This window comes from Dipodomys merriami, unplaced genomic scaffold, assembly GCF_024711535.1.
Source record: "Dipodomys merriami isolate MVZ:Mamm:240054 unplaced genomic scaffold, mDipMer1.0.p SCAF_2842, whole genome shotgun sequence".
NCBI classification, from domain to species: Eukaryota; Metazoa; Chordata; class Mammalia; order Rodentia; family Heteromyidae; genus Dipodomys; species Dipodomys merriami.
In genome coordinates, this window is record NW_027204318.1 from 1 (window position 1) to 14,464 (window position 14,464).

Below are 14,464 nucleotides of genomic sequence, written 5' to 3' on the forward strand. Positions count from 1 at the left end.
TGAGGATCGCAATTCAAAGCCAGCCCAGGCAGGAAAGACCATGAGACTCTTATCTCCAATTACCAACCAGAAAACTGGAAGTGGAGCTGTGGCTCAAAGTGGCAGAGCACTAGCTTTGAGCTGAAGAGTTCAGGGACAGCTTCCAGGCCCCAAGACCAACCCAAAAAAAAGGTGTATGAAGTTATAAATATATACTTTCAGGACTGAACACTCCTGCTATGGAACTGTAGCATTTATGTATATATATATATATGTATATGTATATATATATATTTTTTTAATTTATTGTTTTGTCAGTCGTGGGGCTTGAATTCGTTTCACTATTCTTGATTGTATCAAAACAAAAAGAAACACTGGAGCCTTGTGGCTCACACCTGTAATCCTTACTCAGGAGATCTGAGGATAGAGTTCAAAGGCAGCCCAGGCAGGAAAGTCCAGGAGACTCTTATCTCCAATTAACCAGCAAAAAGGCAGAAATAAAGCTATGGCCCAAGCAATAGAGTACCATCCTAGAGTGAAAAGGCTAAGGGATGGCATCCAGGCCCTGAGTTCAAGCCCAGTACCAATCAATTGATCATTGAACTGACAGACAGATGGACAGATAGAGACAGATACTACAGTGGCCTAAGCCTTCTCTTCTGACCCTTTAGAGGCTACGCACACAGGGAGCTCAGCCCACTGCCTGGGCAGGATTTCTCTTCCCACAGGGGCTGAGGCAGCCTGACTGTTCGGTGCCTGAGCCGAAGAGGAACTTAAGGGAGGACGAGGGTCTGGGTACCTTGAACTTGGTGGGATGGTTGTCTGAGAGGCCGTCTCTATTCAGGCAGCTACAGCAGCTCCCCATGGCGTCAGAGCAGCCAGGCGGCCCTGGGGAGGAACAGGAGACAAGCAGGTCACCAGCTGGAGTTCAGAAGACCCTGCTCTGGGCAGACCATTGCACAGTGAGCACCTACTCTGTACAAGAGATTCTACAACACACCATCAGGAATCCTCCCTCCATCTGGGCCCAGACACACTGGGAAAAAACATCAAGTTAGAGTGTGACACTCTAGAGAGAGAGCTTCAAGGGGATTACATGCCCTCTGGACCTTGAGAAGCACTCAGGGTTTGACCCATGGAAAAACAAGGAAGAAGACAGAGCTGGAGGAAAAGCATGGACATAAGGCCCGAGCAGTGACTGTCTCAGGAGTCAGGCACACTGCAGCCCAAAGACCCTCCTTCAATTCACTCGGAACTGTCTGGGTTATCTCAGATACTCTGGTCTACCTTTTTCCTTTCCTTTTCTTTCTTTCTTTCGTTCCTTCCTACTTTCCTTCCTTCCTTCCTTTTTTTTCTTCCTCCTTTCTCTCTCTCTCTCCTTTTTTTTTTTTTTGCTGATCCTGGGCTTGGACTCAGGGCCTAGGCCCTGTCCCTGAGCCTCTTTGTGCTCCAGGCATGAAGCCCTGGGTTTGATTCCTCCGCACTATATAAACAGAAAAAGCCGGAAATGGCACTGTGGCTCAGGTGGTACAGTGCTAGTTTTGAAGAAGCTCAGGGACAGTGTCCAGGCCCTGAGTTCAAGCCCCAGGACTGGAAAAAAAAATGTCTTACAGATATTCCTGTCTGGGCTAACTTTGAACCACGATCCTCAGATCTCAGCCTCCTGAGTAGCTAGGACTACAGGTGTGAACCATCAGCACACTGTACAAATTTCTCTTTTTGATGTTCCCTTTGGATGAATTTTTCTATCATGATCATAGACATGTTTTAAAATTCAAAACAGTATGATCTTGATTGGATATTTCTTCATTTAAAAAAAAGGCTGGGAATGTAATTCAGTGATATCCATAAGGATAGGGGATTGATTCCCAGTACTGCAAAACAAAAACATCTTGGGTTTTGTTTGTTCCACATTGGCCAAAATGAGACCCGAAAATGATTTGGCTTTTCCTTCCAGGGTACTTGAAATTGTATCCTATGGCCTAACAACAGTTAGGCCTGTGGCCTAAGGGAACAAGAAACCCATGGCCCAATCAGCAGGTTCTGTCACTTTGGGCACTGAGAATCTGGTTCAGGGCCTCATACTTGCCAGACAAGCATTCCATTACAGAACTAAATCTCCAACTTTCAAGCAGAATGTTAAAGGGTTGGTTACAAGGTGCTCAAGAAATGAGGTGAGATTCATTCTCCTTCCAGATTTCTGCTGCTTGTGTCAGGTCCTGAACAATCCTCTGACGTGGACCCTCCGCAGTTCTTACCTCACCCAGGCCATCGGGGAGCTGCCCATGGGAGGGACATGGGAAAGGGCTCCCACTTCAGTCCCTCTGCCCTTGCTGGGGTGTCATGGCCAACCGTCTGCAGAGAAGTCACCTGGATCCCTCCGGGTGGCACCTGGGGCTCACCTAGCATAGGAGATGAGAGATCACCAATTCATGAGACTTTCTATCCTCATCCTGTTCACGAGACCGACCTTTGGCCAGTCCATCCCACCTGGATCTCTGTCCAGGTCCTAAAGAGTCTGAAACACCAGTGAAAAAAAAAGCAAGATGGACCAAGGGACCATGATCCCAAGCACCAGAGGCCCTGAGAGGGGAAACTCCAATAACATCAATGAGTTTCGTGGCTGAGTCTATGATTTCCCAAGTCAACTTTTAGTCTCCCTCAGCATCCCCCAATCACTACCTTACATTTGCAGAGAACTTCACCTCTACACAGAGCTTTCACAGAAGAACACTACGATAAAATAAAATAGCTGGTGGCTCACACCTCTAATCCTAGTTACTCAGGAGGTTGAGATCTGAGTATCTCTGTTCAAAGCCAGCCAGGGCAGCCTAAGCTAATCTCCAATTAACCATCAAAAAAGCCAAGATGTAAAGGTATAACTAAAATGGTAAAGCACTAGCCTTGAGCAAAAAAGTTAAGTAAAAGTTCAGGGCTGTGAATTCAAGTCCTAGCACCAGCATAAATAAAGAAATGCCAGAGCTGGAGGCATAGCTCAGGTGGTAGGCACGGTGACAATCAAGAGCAAGTAAACAAGCTTTGAGTTCAAACAAGCAAACAAACAGAAAAAAGAACACTATGGTGTATTGCAAAGAGTATGGGCATGAGGTTCAGGAAACAAATATTCTAGTCTGTTTTGTTGTTACTAGAATCTAAGAGACTCCATCAAAGGCAACTCCTCACACCCACCTTCCAATTCCTCAATTTTCAAGGGAAACACGTGTAAACCACTGAGCTTTAGCTTAGCTTAAATAGCTTCTAAAGATAAGTATGTAAAACCAACACCATTAAGACAGTTTCTCTTCCAGGATGGGTCCTCAGTCTCACATTTGGAAGATGGGACAGATTTCTGTTCCCCAAGTTCAAAACGGTCCCATTTTAAACATAAATGTTAATAAACTAAAATATGAAGGCAGCTGAGCCCCAGCTACACAAGCCAAGCAACCAGAATCCTGGAAACTCTTGAAATCCCATCTTCATGCTTTGGAAAGACAAGGCCCCTTGCACCCCCAGCCTCTGGGTCTGGGGGGCTCATTACTTGGAAGGAGGGCACAGGCTGCAGTGGTTGAGCGCAGACTAGCCCAGGGTGGGGAGGGGCTGTACTTTCCCTGTCTGCATCCCTTTTTCTTTAAGATATTGGACCTGTCACCAGATAACCCAGAGGGAGGGTATTACATTGGGCCGGACATGGACGGGGCAGGGCAGGGCAGGGCAGGAGTTGGATGGGGACTATGGGGTTGAAAATGTATGGAAGCCTTGGGAGGTGGGGAACAATCTGGATCTACCTAGGTGGCGATTTGGGTTGCTGCAAAGAGAACTTGAAGGGCCCGGGGACTTTGTGGCCGGTGGAAGATCTGGGCGCATCCAGGAGTGGGTGGTGGGTCTGTGGGACCCGTGGGTGGGGGGTTCTGAGGTGCGTCCGGGGAGGGGGAGAGGTGGGCTTTGGGCAGTGAGAGCCGATCTGTCTGCAGGGCGGTCAGGGGATTTCTAGACACGGGAAGGCACCGGGAGGTCCGGGCCGCTCGTCGTGCCCGGAACCCCGCTCCCCGCCAGGGGCTGCGCGCCCCCCCTCCCCCGCCTGCCCGCCCTGGGCTTCCAGGGAAGAGCAGAGACGGCGGCGCGGCCTCGGGGAGCCGCCTTGTCCCCGCCCCGCTGCGCCCAGACTCACATCGCCCCGCGGCCCGGGCGGCGCCGGGCCCCCCGCTCCCGGGTCCCGCTGCAGCAGCAGCCACCGCCGCCACCGCCGCCGCCCGCCCGGAGCCGAGGCCTCCCCGTCCCGCCCTGCAACCGTGAGGTCGGAGGTCACCGGCAGCACCAACGAGACGCTGCGGGCGGGCGGGCGGACCCGAGCGGGGGCGACCGGCGAGCAGCCTAGAACGTCCCTTTGGAGGACTTTGCAGGCGTGAGCGGCGAGCATGCGCAGACGCCAGAGGGCGCTCCGCGCCAGACACTAGGAATCCTGACGGGAGTGGGGCGTGGTGTGGGCGGGACCTGAGGTGGGCGTGGCCTTCGGAGGGCGGGGCGGAGCGGAGTGGAGTTTAGGGACCGGGGCTGAGGCGCTCCCTGGAGACTGGGAGAAGGGCTGGGCCAGGGGTGCCGGGGGAGGGCAAGGAGAGGGAAGGAGGTCGGGGGATCATTGGGAATCAGAGGGCGGGAGCTGACGAGGGGCTGGGGCCCGAGGTCCGGTCTGAGGGATCCTGGGGACCCTCGGAGAGAAAGAGCGGGGCTCAGCACCCTTCCCGCCCAGGTCCATTCTTCAGGCTGCGGCCCCAGGCGCCTCGGTGGTGCTGGCCGGGCTGGGGGCGTGGGGAGGGAGGGCGCGCCGTCGGGGCGGGGCTCGGCCGAGGGGTCCCGGGCTGCCACGTCCCCGATCCTGCCCCAACGAGCGGACTCCAGGACGACACCGCACCCCAGCCTCGCGGGGTGCCCCGCAAAGTCCCTGGGAAACTTGGGGGCAATCTGTCGAAGGCGCTTGGAGGGGTCGGACACGCCCCCTTTCTCCCTCCAGCCCCCAGCGCCCCCGGGGGGGAGGGGTGTGGGCTTGGGGAGTTGCGCCCTCCGGCTGGTGAGCACCTGCGCGAGCGTTGGGAGGAGGATCATGTGAGGAGGGTAGAGGTGAAGAAGGCCGGCCGGTATGGGGTAAGGGAAGGAAGGGGAATGGGCAGAGAATGGATTTTTTTTTCATTTGGTCATATTTGAAGAATGGATTTTAAATTGTTGTTTCTGTGTCCAACAGTTCCATGCAAGCTAGACCTAACGTAAAGGAGGGTACGAACCCCCCTATAAGGCCTCCGATGCTCCCCTCTTCCTTGTGGCCTGGAGCTAGGAGAAATGGCGACCCCCGGCCCTGAGTGTCAACAGCCCATCCTGGCCACCTTCCACAGGAAATCTGACCTGAGAGACAGAACAGAAGGAAACAGGTGCGTGCGGGGCCAGGAAGGAAGGAAGGGTGGCACCGGACATGTGAAAGGTGGGGTGTGCTGCTGAGTAGAGTTCGGGACTAGAAAGTATGTAATGGTCCAAACGTGGGCCCAACCCTAAAGCTGTATCTTACTGGGGCCAGGGGTTGGATGAAGCCCCCTCCCTACATGCTAGCCAGTGTCCAGCCCAGCCTACTTTCTCCTTAAATTTCTTTGGCTTTCTGGTGTGATCTTGAGCATGCTAATTAAGCAAACATTTTTTTGACCTGTAAAACGAGAAAGGATTATTGTGAAGATGAGCTTCATTATGTACAATTCTAGAGCAATCCCTGGCACAGAGTAAATGTAAAAGTTTACATTGGTTATCCCCCGCCCCACACACACACACCACCAGGGGGTGTATGTATCTAACCAGAGTATAAAGGGGAAGTTCTGCCTGGCTTGATTTCTGTCTTACCCACTAACTAGCCTGTGAGCTGGAGGGCAGGGCCCATTCTCTCTCTACTTCAGCAGTTACTCCCCACCTCCAAGATATCTTGGGTTGCATCAGGACTGGTGGAGAGGAAGGCTGAAGAGCCTGAGCTTATCCAGTGAAACTGTTGAGAAACATCAAAAGTGAAGGTGGGTCTCAAGTGATAGCGAGTCGGCCTTGAGCAAAAAACTAAGCAAAAGCAGGAGGCCCTAAGTTCAAGCACAACCCCCCCCCAAAAAAAAAGGTGGCTGAGGATGAGACTCAGTAGTAGAGTGCTTGCCTAACTTGCGTTGCTCAGGCCTTGTGTTCAACCAAGGAGAAAAAAGGGAAAGGAGAGAAAGAAGAGATGAAAAGAAAGAAATTGTTCATGTAGATAGCCCAAAATTTTCCAACCATTGAGAAGCTCATAGACTACAGGAGGACTTGAGCGAGACTCGGGACAAAGAGAACCCTCGGAGTGCTGTTTACTCTGTAGCAGAGGCTATTCTAGAATTTCACCAAATATGGTCTGTCCTCACAATAATCCTTCTAGAGCTCAGGATGGAAAGCCAGAATGGGCTAGAATCCTGGTAAGGTGGCCCATTAACCAGGTCCAAACATCCATAGCTAGAAAAATAGGGCTGAGAGAGGGAATGGTGAGCAGGCAGGCACCATCCCGGGCGATGGGCACAATGGGAGTTCAAGCTAGCAAGGTGAGCCTTCCCAAGGGCTCGCCAGAAAGAAAAACGTCACCTCCTTCCACTGTGGGCCTTCTCACTCCATCCTGGTCTACAGGAGTCCCAGCATTTGAACTTCAGAAACGCAGAAGCTGAGAGGCCTGGTTTTAGGATCTGGCTCTGCCACTCCCTTGCTGTATGATCTTTGCCGGATCTCATTCCTCTGTGCTCACTCATCTGTGGTTCAGCCACAGGGACTGCATCGAGCGCAGCCATGTCTGTAAGGCACTTAGCATTGCCTAGCTCATTATGAGGGCCCACTGATTGAGGCCTCCTTATTGTTTTGGGGCAGACTTTGTCACCACTGTTAGTGCTGAACTCAGAACTCTCAATGTCCCATCAAGAGGATAGTCCCATCACCAGGGGACAAGGTTTACCTGCCAACTCAGAGGCTGACTCAGGCCACCAGCCAGAGGAAGACCCTGAGGATATCTTTGCTCAGGTATGACACATCTGCCTTTCTGAGAACCACCTGCCCTCTTTCCCTTTCTACCAACTAGGAGGTCGTTTGCTTTGTTCCCAGTACTAGAGATTGAACCATACATGTGCTGGACAAGTGCCCTAGCCCTATTTTTTGTTGTTGTTGTTGGTTGTGGGGCTTGAACTCTGGGCCTGGGCACTGTCCCTGCGCTCTTCCAGCTTAAGGAGAGCACTCTACCTCTTGAGCCACAGTACCACTTCCAATTTTCTAGTGGTTTATTGGAGATCAGAGTCTCATTGACTTTTCTGCCCAGGCTGGCTTTGAACCGTGATCCTCAGACATCAGCTTCCTGAGTAGCTAGGATTACAGGTGAGAGCAACTGGCACCTGACTTAGCCCTATTTTTTGGTTTGGATTTATTTTTTTCTTTTGTTGGTTATGGGGCTTGAACTCTGGCCCTGGGCACTGTCCTTGAGCTCTTCAGCTCAAGGTGAGTGTTCTATCACTTGAGCCACAATGCCACTTGCAGTTTTCTGGCAGTTAATTGGAGATAAGAGTCTCGGATTTTCCTTGCCTGGGCTGGCTCTGAACCGTGATCCTCAGATCTCAGCCTCCTGAGTAGCTAGGATTACAGGTGTGAGCTACGAGTGGCCAGCTAGATCTCAGCCTCCTGAGTAGCTAGGATGACAGGTGTGAGCCACCAGTGGCTGGCTAGATTTTGTTTTTGAGACAAGAGTTTTGCTATATAGCTCAGAGTGGCTTTGAACTTTCCATCTTTCTCCCTCAGCCCTCCTGAAGAGTATAGGCATATGATACCATTTCTGTCTATGTGTAACTTCTTGGGGCCCTTGTCCCTCTTCAGAATTCCTGCTTCTACACCTTCCTTATGACAGAGGATTTGATTTTCAACTCCTTGACATAAATATACAATACATTCCTAAGAGATCTTTGTTATCAGAACAAATTAAAAGGTGTAAAGGGAGGCAGCTCCGAGTATAAGGAAAACCATTTGGGGTTCCCTCAAGGTAACCCACAGATGCAGCAGGGGATCTGCTGTCCTCATGCTTAGTGAAGGTCTGCAAGGAATATCCTCCAAGAGCAGGGTGGTATCAGAAGTTGCTCTAGATTGGAGAAGTGGTAATGAGGAGGGAGGAAAGGAAATACCTAGCTCCACTCTTCCTCATTGGTCTCTTCTCAGGCTCCTGCAGTCCTGAGCTCAGGTCCACCCCACTTGGACACCAACCAAGCCTCCAATCGGCCTGGACTTCAGACCCTCCTACAGCAGCTCCCTCCACAGGACAGTGATGTGAGTCTCCCCTCCCCATCTTCCCTCTCCCTTGTTCTTTTAACTTCCCGCCTCAACCTTGCTTCACGATTTACTGTAGAAAGGCCCTTGGTCCAAATGTCAAGGGACATGGCTAAGGTCCAGCCATGCCCACTACTTGGGAGAAGTCCTTCCTTTCAGCTTGAGTTTTCACATCTACATAATGGGTGCCAAAACATCTGCTCTGCTTACTACAATGCTTAGTTCAAGAGCAAATGAGAAAATGGACATGAACAACTGTTGAAACCAGTAATGGAATGTACAAATGGAGAACACGTGGTCCTTTAGTATTTATTGAAGCCCTGTATGTGCCCAGCCTAAAGGCTTACAATTCAATTGGGGAGGCAAGACAAGAGCATATAGGAGGTAAGAAGAGAAAATTCAAGGGTAGGAAATGCCGCTGGCTCTAGTTCATTAGGTGTATGTGATAATGCTTAGTGAGGTTTAGGACTGTCAGATCCTGCATGATGACAACTTTTTTGTTGTTGTTGTTGGCTATGGATCTTGAACTCAGGGTCTGGGTGCTGTCCCTGAACTCTTTTGCTCAAGGCTACCTCTCTATCTCTTTTGGGTTTTGAAGTGGTTAATTGGAGATGAGTCTCACAAGGCCTTTTTTGAAGCCTGGGCTGGCTTCAAACCAGAATCCTCAGATCTCAGTCCTCTGAGTAGCTAGGATTATATGCATGAACCACCTTGTTGCCTGGCAACAATTTCTTTTGGTGTGTGTGCTGGTCCTGGAACTTGAACTCAGGGCCTGGGTGTTGTCCCTGTGCTTCTTTTGCTCAAGGTTAGTGCTTTACCACTTAAGCCACAGTGCCACGTTGGGCTTTTTCTGAGCAGTTTATTACAGATAAGACTCTCACAGACATTCCTGCCCAGGTTGTCTTTGAACTATGATCCTCAGATCTCAGCCTCCTGAGTAGCTAGGATTATAGGTGTGAGCCACCAGCAGGCAGCTGATGATGACAACTTCTAAGGGCAGCTAAGGAAAACTCAGGTGCTTGTCTTTTTATTTTTTCTCCCTCTACTCTTAGTGCATATATGCTGTTAGCTCCTGAGGTTGTACAACTTCTCCCAGTAGCTAAGCCTTCTAGAATCTTACAGATCTAGTCTAACTTTGCGTGCTAGTATGTGGGATCTACCTGCTGGCACTGCTCCAGTAATAGAGAAGGTCTGTGTCTGCAGGAGCGTTACTGCCTGGCTCTTGGGGAAGAGGAGCGGGCTGAGCTGCGGTTTTTCTGTGCCCAGCGGAAGCAGAAGGCCTTGGGACAGGGGGTGGCCCGCCTGCTACCTCCTATGCTTGAAGGGCATACCTGTGAGAAGGTATGTTGAACCACCTCCCATCCCTAATTCTTCCTTTTTTCCATCCCTTGACATCTTAGTTCTGACTGCTGGAACTCTGATGAAGAAACAGGCTTCAGGGATTGGTGATTTGGCAATTGTTAGGAACAAAGGAAAATTCAGTCTTGAGTTCTTGGTGGAGGGTGCAGTAAGAGTATGCCAGCCAGAGCGTGAGATACCAGTTAGGTTGGGGTTGCTATGGGAGCACCTGCGGGAAACCTAGGAGGATGGTTGGGACTCTAACCAGACCAGTGTTTCTGCCTGCCAGTGCAGGGAGCAGCTGAAGCCAGGAGAGTATGGAGTGTTTGCAGTCCAGGCAGGCAGGCAGCGCTGTTGGCATCCGCCTTGCTTTGCCTGCCAGACCTGTGGTCAGGCCTTGATAAACCTCATCTACTTCTACCACGATGGGCATCTCTACTGTGGGCGTCACCATGCTGAGTTGCTGCGGCCACGCTGCCCAGCTTGTGACCAGGTAAACACCGAAGGGGGGGGGAGGGTGTTTCTGTGCATGGTCCCATCGTGGCAAGATGTAAGGGGAGCCCCCCTCCCTCCTGAGATTCAACCACTCTAAGTGTTACAGACGGGGACGGGAGAACTAGGGTCCAGTTTCCCAGCCTCTTCCCTCACAATTTTTTTGGACTCAGAATTTCTCTTGGACAAATATTCATTTCAATATGCAAGTTGTCAATGCTGTGTGTGATCATGCTAGAAAGACCCTTAATATCAACAATATTAACTCTGGGTCGGAAGTCCAGGAGGCTGTGACACCTGCTAGCTGGGGGTTCCTAACTAAGCCAATCAGCCCTCACTATGTCTTAGAGCGACGCAGATCAAATGGGAATGTGTGGACATGCTTCGGTTAACTGGGTATAAGGCATGGTTATTGGATGAATGAATGCGTGCATGAATAAATGAAGGCGCCTTTCCCCTCTCCCTCGCCCAGCTCATCTTCTCCCAGCACTGCACCGAAGCAGAGGGACAGCGCTGGCATGAGAACCACTTCTGCTGCCAGGACTGCGCTGGGCCCCTGGGTGGGGGCAGTTATGCCCTGCCGGGGGGCAGCCCCTGCTGTCCTAGCTGCTTCGAGAGTCGCTACTCGGACGCAGACACTAGCCCGGCCGGGGCCCTGGAAGGGCGAGTATCCCTCGGTAAGGGAGGAGAAGGTACTGATCAAAGCGGGAGCTGAAGATGCCTTAGGCTGGGCCAAGGTGGGGCTTCTCCCGGGCAGGGCCCTCCGCCCCAATCCCATACTGTCTCATCCCTGCGGCAGCGCCCCGTCCTCCCACCGCACCTCCCCCCACGCCCCCAAAGCGAGCATGAAGGCCCGCAGCTCTCACCGCGCGTCCCTGGCCGGAAGCGCTCCGAAGGGCTCCCGCACCCACCCCGCGCTGTGATCGGTCGGAGCTGCGGCGCCGGAGTTGTTCCTGGGCGGACGACGCGGCTGCCACTGGCGGACGAAGGCGGGGCGAGGCGGGGGCCCGGGGTGGACGCGCGCGACGGCGCGTGCGGGGCGGCGCGGGAGGCTGTGCCCAGCCCTGGCTGCCGTCAGCCGCTCGCGCGGCCAGGCGGCCGCGGGGCGCGGGGCGCTGAGGTGAGCGTCTCTGACCCGGCCAGGACCCGACGGAACTGGAACACACGGCCGAGCCTCGTCGGAGGACGCCACGGTCTCCCGAGCGGCTCTTCCCGCCAGCCGCCGCCGGGACACGCGGGGTGTGCGGGAGCAAGAGCCCGCGGAGGACGCCCCCTGCCCCACCTGCTCCTCCTCCTCCTCCTCCGACTCGGAACCCGAAGGCTTTTTCTTGGGCCAGCGCCTGCCCGGACCGGGGCCGGCCCCGGGCCGCCGGCGGGCGGAGGACGGCGACCCCTTCCGGAAGCGCTGCACCGTGTGCTAGCGGCGGCGCCGGGGCGGGAGCGCGCGCCGGAGAGCGAGGCTTTGCTCCCGGTGTCCCCCAGCACCGCGCGTCCTGTGACTTCACGGGGACTATCTTGGGCGGCCCTGCTCCCCAAAGCCGAGCTTCCCAGCAGAGCGAATCCCCACCCCACCGACTGGGGCGGCCACACCCCCAGCACGTGGCTCCGGAACGACCGAACCAAGTACTCAGCACCGCTAACGGTGGCATGCCGCGGAACCGAGCGTCGCAGCACCCTCCCTCCCCGCCCCCTAGCCGGACGCCGGAAGTGCCGGACCGGAAGTTGCGCGATCGCCGGCGCTAGACGGCCCGGGCCTGTGCGGAGGCTGCGAGTCCGGTGATGGCTTCCAGCGGGGTGGCGGTGAGCGCAGCCGGCCCGGCAAATGAAGCCCCCGAGATTCCAGACAACGTGGGAGACTGGCTCCGGGGCGTCTACCGCTTTGCCACCGATAGGAATGACTTTCGGAGGTAACCGAGCCCGGGTCGGGCCCTGCGCCCGCGGGGATTTGGACCTTGACAACGCTGCGGCCCCCTTCGCGGCTCTCAGTGCTCCTGGCCGAGGCCCTTGACTGGGACCTGTCACGTGGCCATCTTTGTAGAATGTCGCTTTCACCTGGGGACCGGGAGAAGGAGGCACGAACATACAAACAGGCTTCCCGGCCCCAGGCGAGTGCATACCTGGCCTTTGCCTTTGGTCCCGCTCTCCTTAGACCCAGAAGCCAACTCCACATTCCCCCGTGGGTGTTGAACAGCGGTCCACGTAGTCATTTATCAGCGCCTCGGTGACTAGAGGTGGGGATGCACGTGAGCGCAGGTTTAACGAAATACGTTCGTTCTCTATCCAGGAACTTGATCCTCAATTTGGGACTATTTGCTGCGGGAGTTTGGCTGGCCAGGAATTTGAGTGACATTGATCTAATGGCACCTCAGCCAGGAGTATAACCAAGTAGGTAAGCATTTAACCACCTCTCTACGTGGGGAGTTCTAGAGACTGAGAGAAGCAGCAAATGATTTGTATCAACGATTCACAAAATACAAGAGACAATGCAAAAGCCTTGGCGGTTCCTACTTGTGCAATACTAGATGTGCAAGGATTTAAATGTGTTTCCATGTCTATTTTTTTCCTAATGTTATTTTCCCTTTCTAATGCCACCTGTTATTTGATTGCAGACAATCGGAATTCCTGTGCTCTACCCAAACTTTCCAAAACAATAGTTTATGACCACCACAAGATAATGCTTGATGGCAGCTGAAGTTTCTCCTTCCTTTTCTAACACTGAAGTGTTGCCTTGGTTCTGTAAAAGTTCTGTACATAGTTGTGATGTTTCTGCAGGGAAGTGATCTTTGTTCATGTCCTAAAGGATTAAGATTGGTGTTATAACAAGTATTTGAAATAAAGACTACACAGAGACAGCTCTTTTATTCTTTTAATAAGAAACTTCTGCTTACAAAAACAAGGTGTAAAAAGTCGAGATTTACAAAAATCATAAAAACATGATTTATATTTCACACTTGACAGGAACAAGCCCCAGACATGGAATGTAAGAGGTGGTTTGCCTCATTGTAAAAGAAATAGAAACTGCAACCACCCACTACATATTGACACTCACATTACATGAAGCTTATTCTTAGGAATTTCCTTTGTTGAGCCATTTGGTGTTGCATAGCATTTTAGTGCACCAGGTGGGTTTTCCAGGCACCTGGGAGGCATTGTTGGAACAGAATGAGGTTTGGTGGTAGAACAAGGGCAGATACATTAGGTGGAGGCAAGGGGTAGCAAGCCTTGGCAGTGGGCACAATGACACTGCTGAGCAGCTGCTTGCTTCCTTTACAGAGAACTTGATGGGCATCCATCCTAAAATTCATGCTAGTGTCACTGTCAGGGGTTCTTTGGAAATGGAAAATGTACAGAACTGGCATGGAAAGACTACGTAGCCATAAAGAGGTGGAGCTGGTCCTTAATGGAAAGTTTTTCCTAGTGGGTTTACTCTCCTGGACATTTTTAGAAATATATGTCAAGTCTCCTGTGGGCCTGGCATAAGATTAAGGGAAACAGGAGAAGGGTGTCACTACTAGAGTTAGAGATGCCTACCATGATCTTTCTGGCATAATCTTTACTAAAGCTGTTTGAGGGCTGGAGGTATAGTTCAGTGGTAGAACATGTGCTTTTGCATGCATGAGGACCTGGGTCTGATCCCCAGCACCAAAAAGAAAAAGCTGTTTGAGGACTTTTTTTTCTACATTGAAACAAAGAGTTCCTAGCCTCTTGTGAACATTCATCAGATATATCCTATCTGGTAGGAACACATTGTAAGCATGTGTAAATTGAGACCTGGGGGCAGGTTTGATATGAAAACAAGACCCTTTAGAGTCTATACTGGGATCACAGATGCTCTGAGAAGTATATGTATTACTGATTATTAAGGTGAGGGAGAGTCATGAATGTGCAAGCAAAGCTTTAGGTTTGAAACCTCATCCCTCACAGGGGTGACTAGGAGGAAAAATTTAAGCCATAGCATAGATGCAAAACCCCATCAGACCTAGATCAAGACCTGCTAAGATAAAAAAAAAAATTACCAGCACCTTCTTTCTGTTCTTTATAAGAATACAGTCTTAGATCCTTAAAGTTTATTACCTGCTGTGCTCATATTTGAGAATCCAGCAGAATTTTTGCAGCTTCCAAAAGCACAATTCAGAATTTAATGTTTAGCGTCAAATAATTGTGTTTACAGTTGATTGGCTTGTGGGGGGGGGGGGGGGACGGGGAGTGTGGGTGTGTGTGGTGGTGGTGGGGTTGGTTGTAGGGCTTGAACTGTGGGCCTGAGTGCTGTCCCTCAGCTCTTCAGCCCAAGGCCAGCGCTCCACCACTTGACAGCGTCACT

At 52.0% G+C, this 14,464-nt stretch overlaps 2 protein-coding genes and 1 long non-coding RNA gene across 6 annotated transcripts; 2 read left to right on the plus strand and 1 right to left on the minus strand.

Annotated features, from left to right (window-relative positions):
* Window positions 1–788: 788 nt before the first annotated feature.
* On the minus strand, window positions 789–4,350 carry LOC138838602 (uncharacterized). The gene is made up of 3 exons (XR_011375678.1): window positions 4,148–4,350; window positions 2,238–2,381; window positions 789–867 (listed from the first exon to the last, which is right to left on the minus strand). It is a non-coding gene; the product is annotated as an uncharacterized lncRNA (long non-coding RNA).
* A 496-nt stretch (window positions 4,351–4,846) lies between these two features.
* On the plus strand, window positions 4,847–11,617 carry LOC138838600 (prickle-like protein 4). Of its 3 annotated transcripts, XM_070037990.1 has the most exons (8): window positions 4,847–5,118; window positions 5,216–5,399; window positions 6,880–7,029; window positions 8,206–8,313; window positions 9,517–9,654; window positions 9,941–10,144; window positions 10,616–10,820; window positions 11,287–11,617. In XM_070037990.1, the coding sequence occupies exons 3-8, from the start codon at window positions 6,919–6,921 to the stop codon at window positions 11,562–11,564; spliced, it is 1,044 nt and encodes a 347-aa protein (XP_069894091.1). In that variant the 5' UTR covers window positions 4,847–5,118; window positions 5,216–5,399; window positions 6,880–6,918; the 3' UTR covers window positions 11,565–11,617. The 3 variants fall into 3 exon arrangements, with proteins under 3 accessions (XP_069894091.1, XP_069894092.1, XP_069894093.1); XM_070037991.1 differs by lacking the exons at window positions 4,847–5,118; window positions 5,216–5,399 and adding an exon at window positions 5,922–6,020; XM_070037992.1 differs by lacking the exons at window positions 4,847–5,118; window positions 5,216–5,399; window positions 6,880–7,029; window positions 8,206–8,313 and having other exon boundaries at window positions 9,353–9,654; window positions 9,946–10,144.
* A 210-nt stretch (window positions 11,618–11,827) lies between these two features.
* On the plus strand, window positions 11,828–12,995 carry LOC138838601 (mitochondrial import receptor subunit TOM6 homolog). Of its 2 annotated transcripts, none has more exons than XM_070037993.1 (3): window positions 11,828–12,050; window positions 12,428–12,532; window positions 12,753–12,995. In XM_070037993.1, exons 1-2 carry the CDS (start codon window positions 11,923–11,925, stop codon window positions 12,522–12,524), a joined length of 225 nt encoding a protein of 74 aa, XP_069894094.1. In that variant the 5' UTR covers window positions 11,828–11,922; the 3' UTR covers window positions 12,525–12,532; window positions 12,753–12,995. The 2 variants fall into 2 exon arrangements, with proteins under 2 accessions (XP_069894094.1, XP_069894095.1); XM_070037994.1 differs by having other exon boundaries at window positions 12,428–12,528.
* Window positions 12,996–14,464: the final 1,469 nt, after the last annotated feature.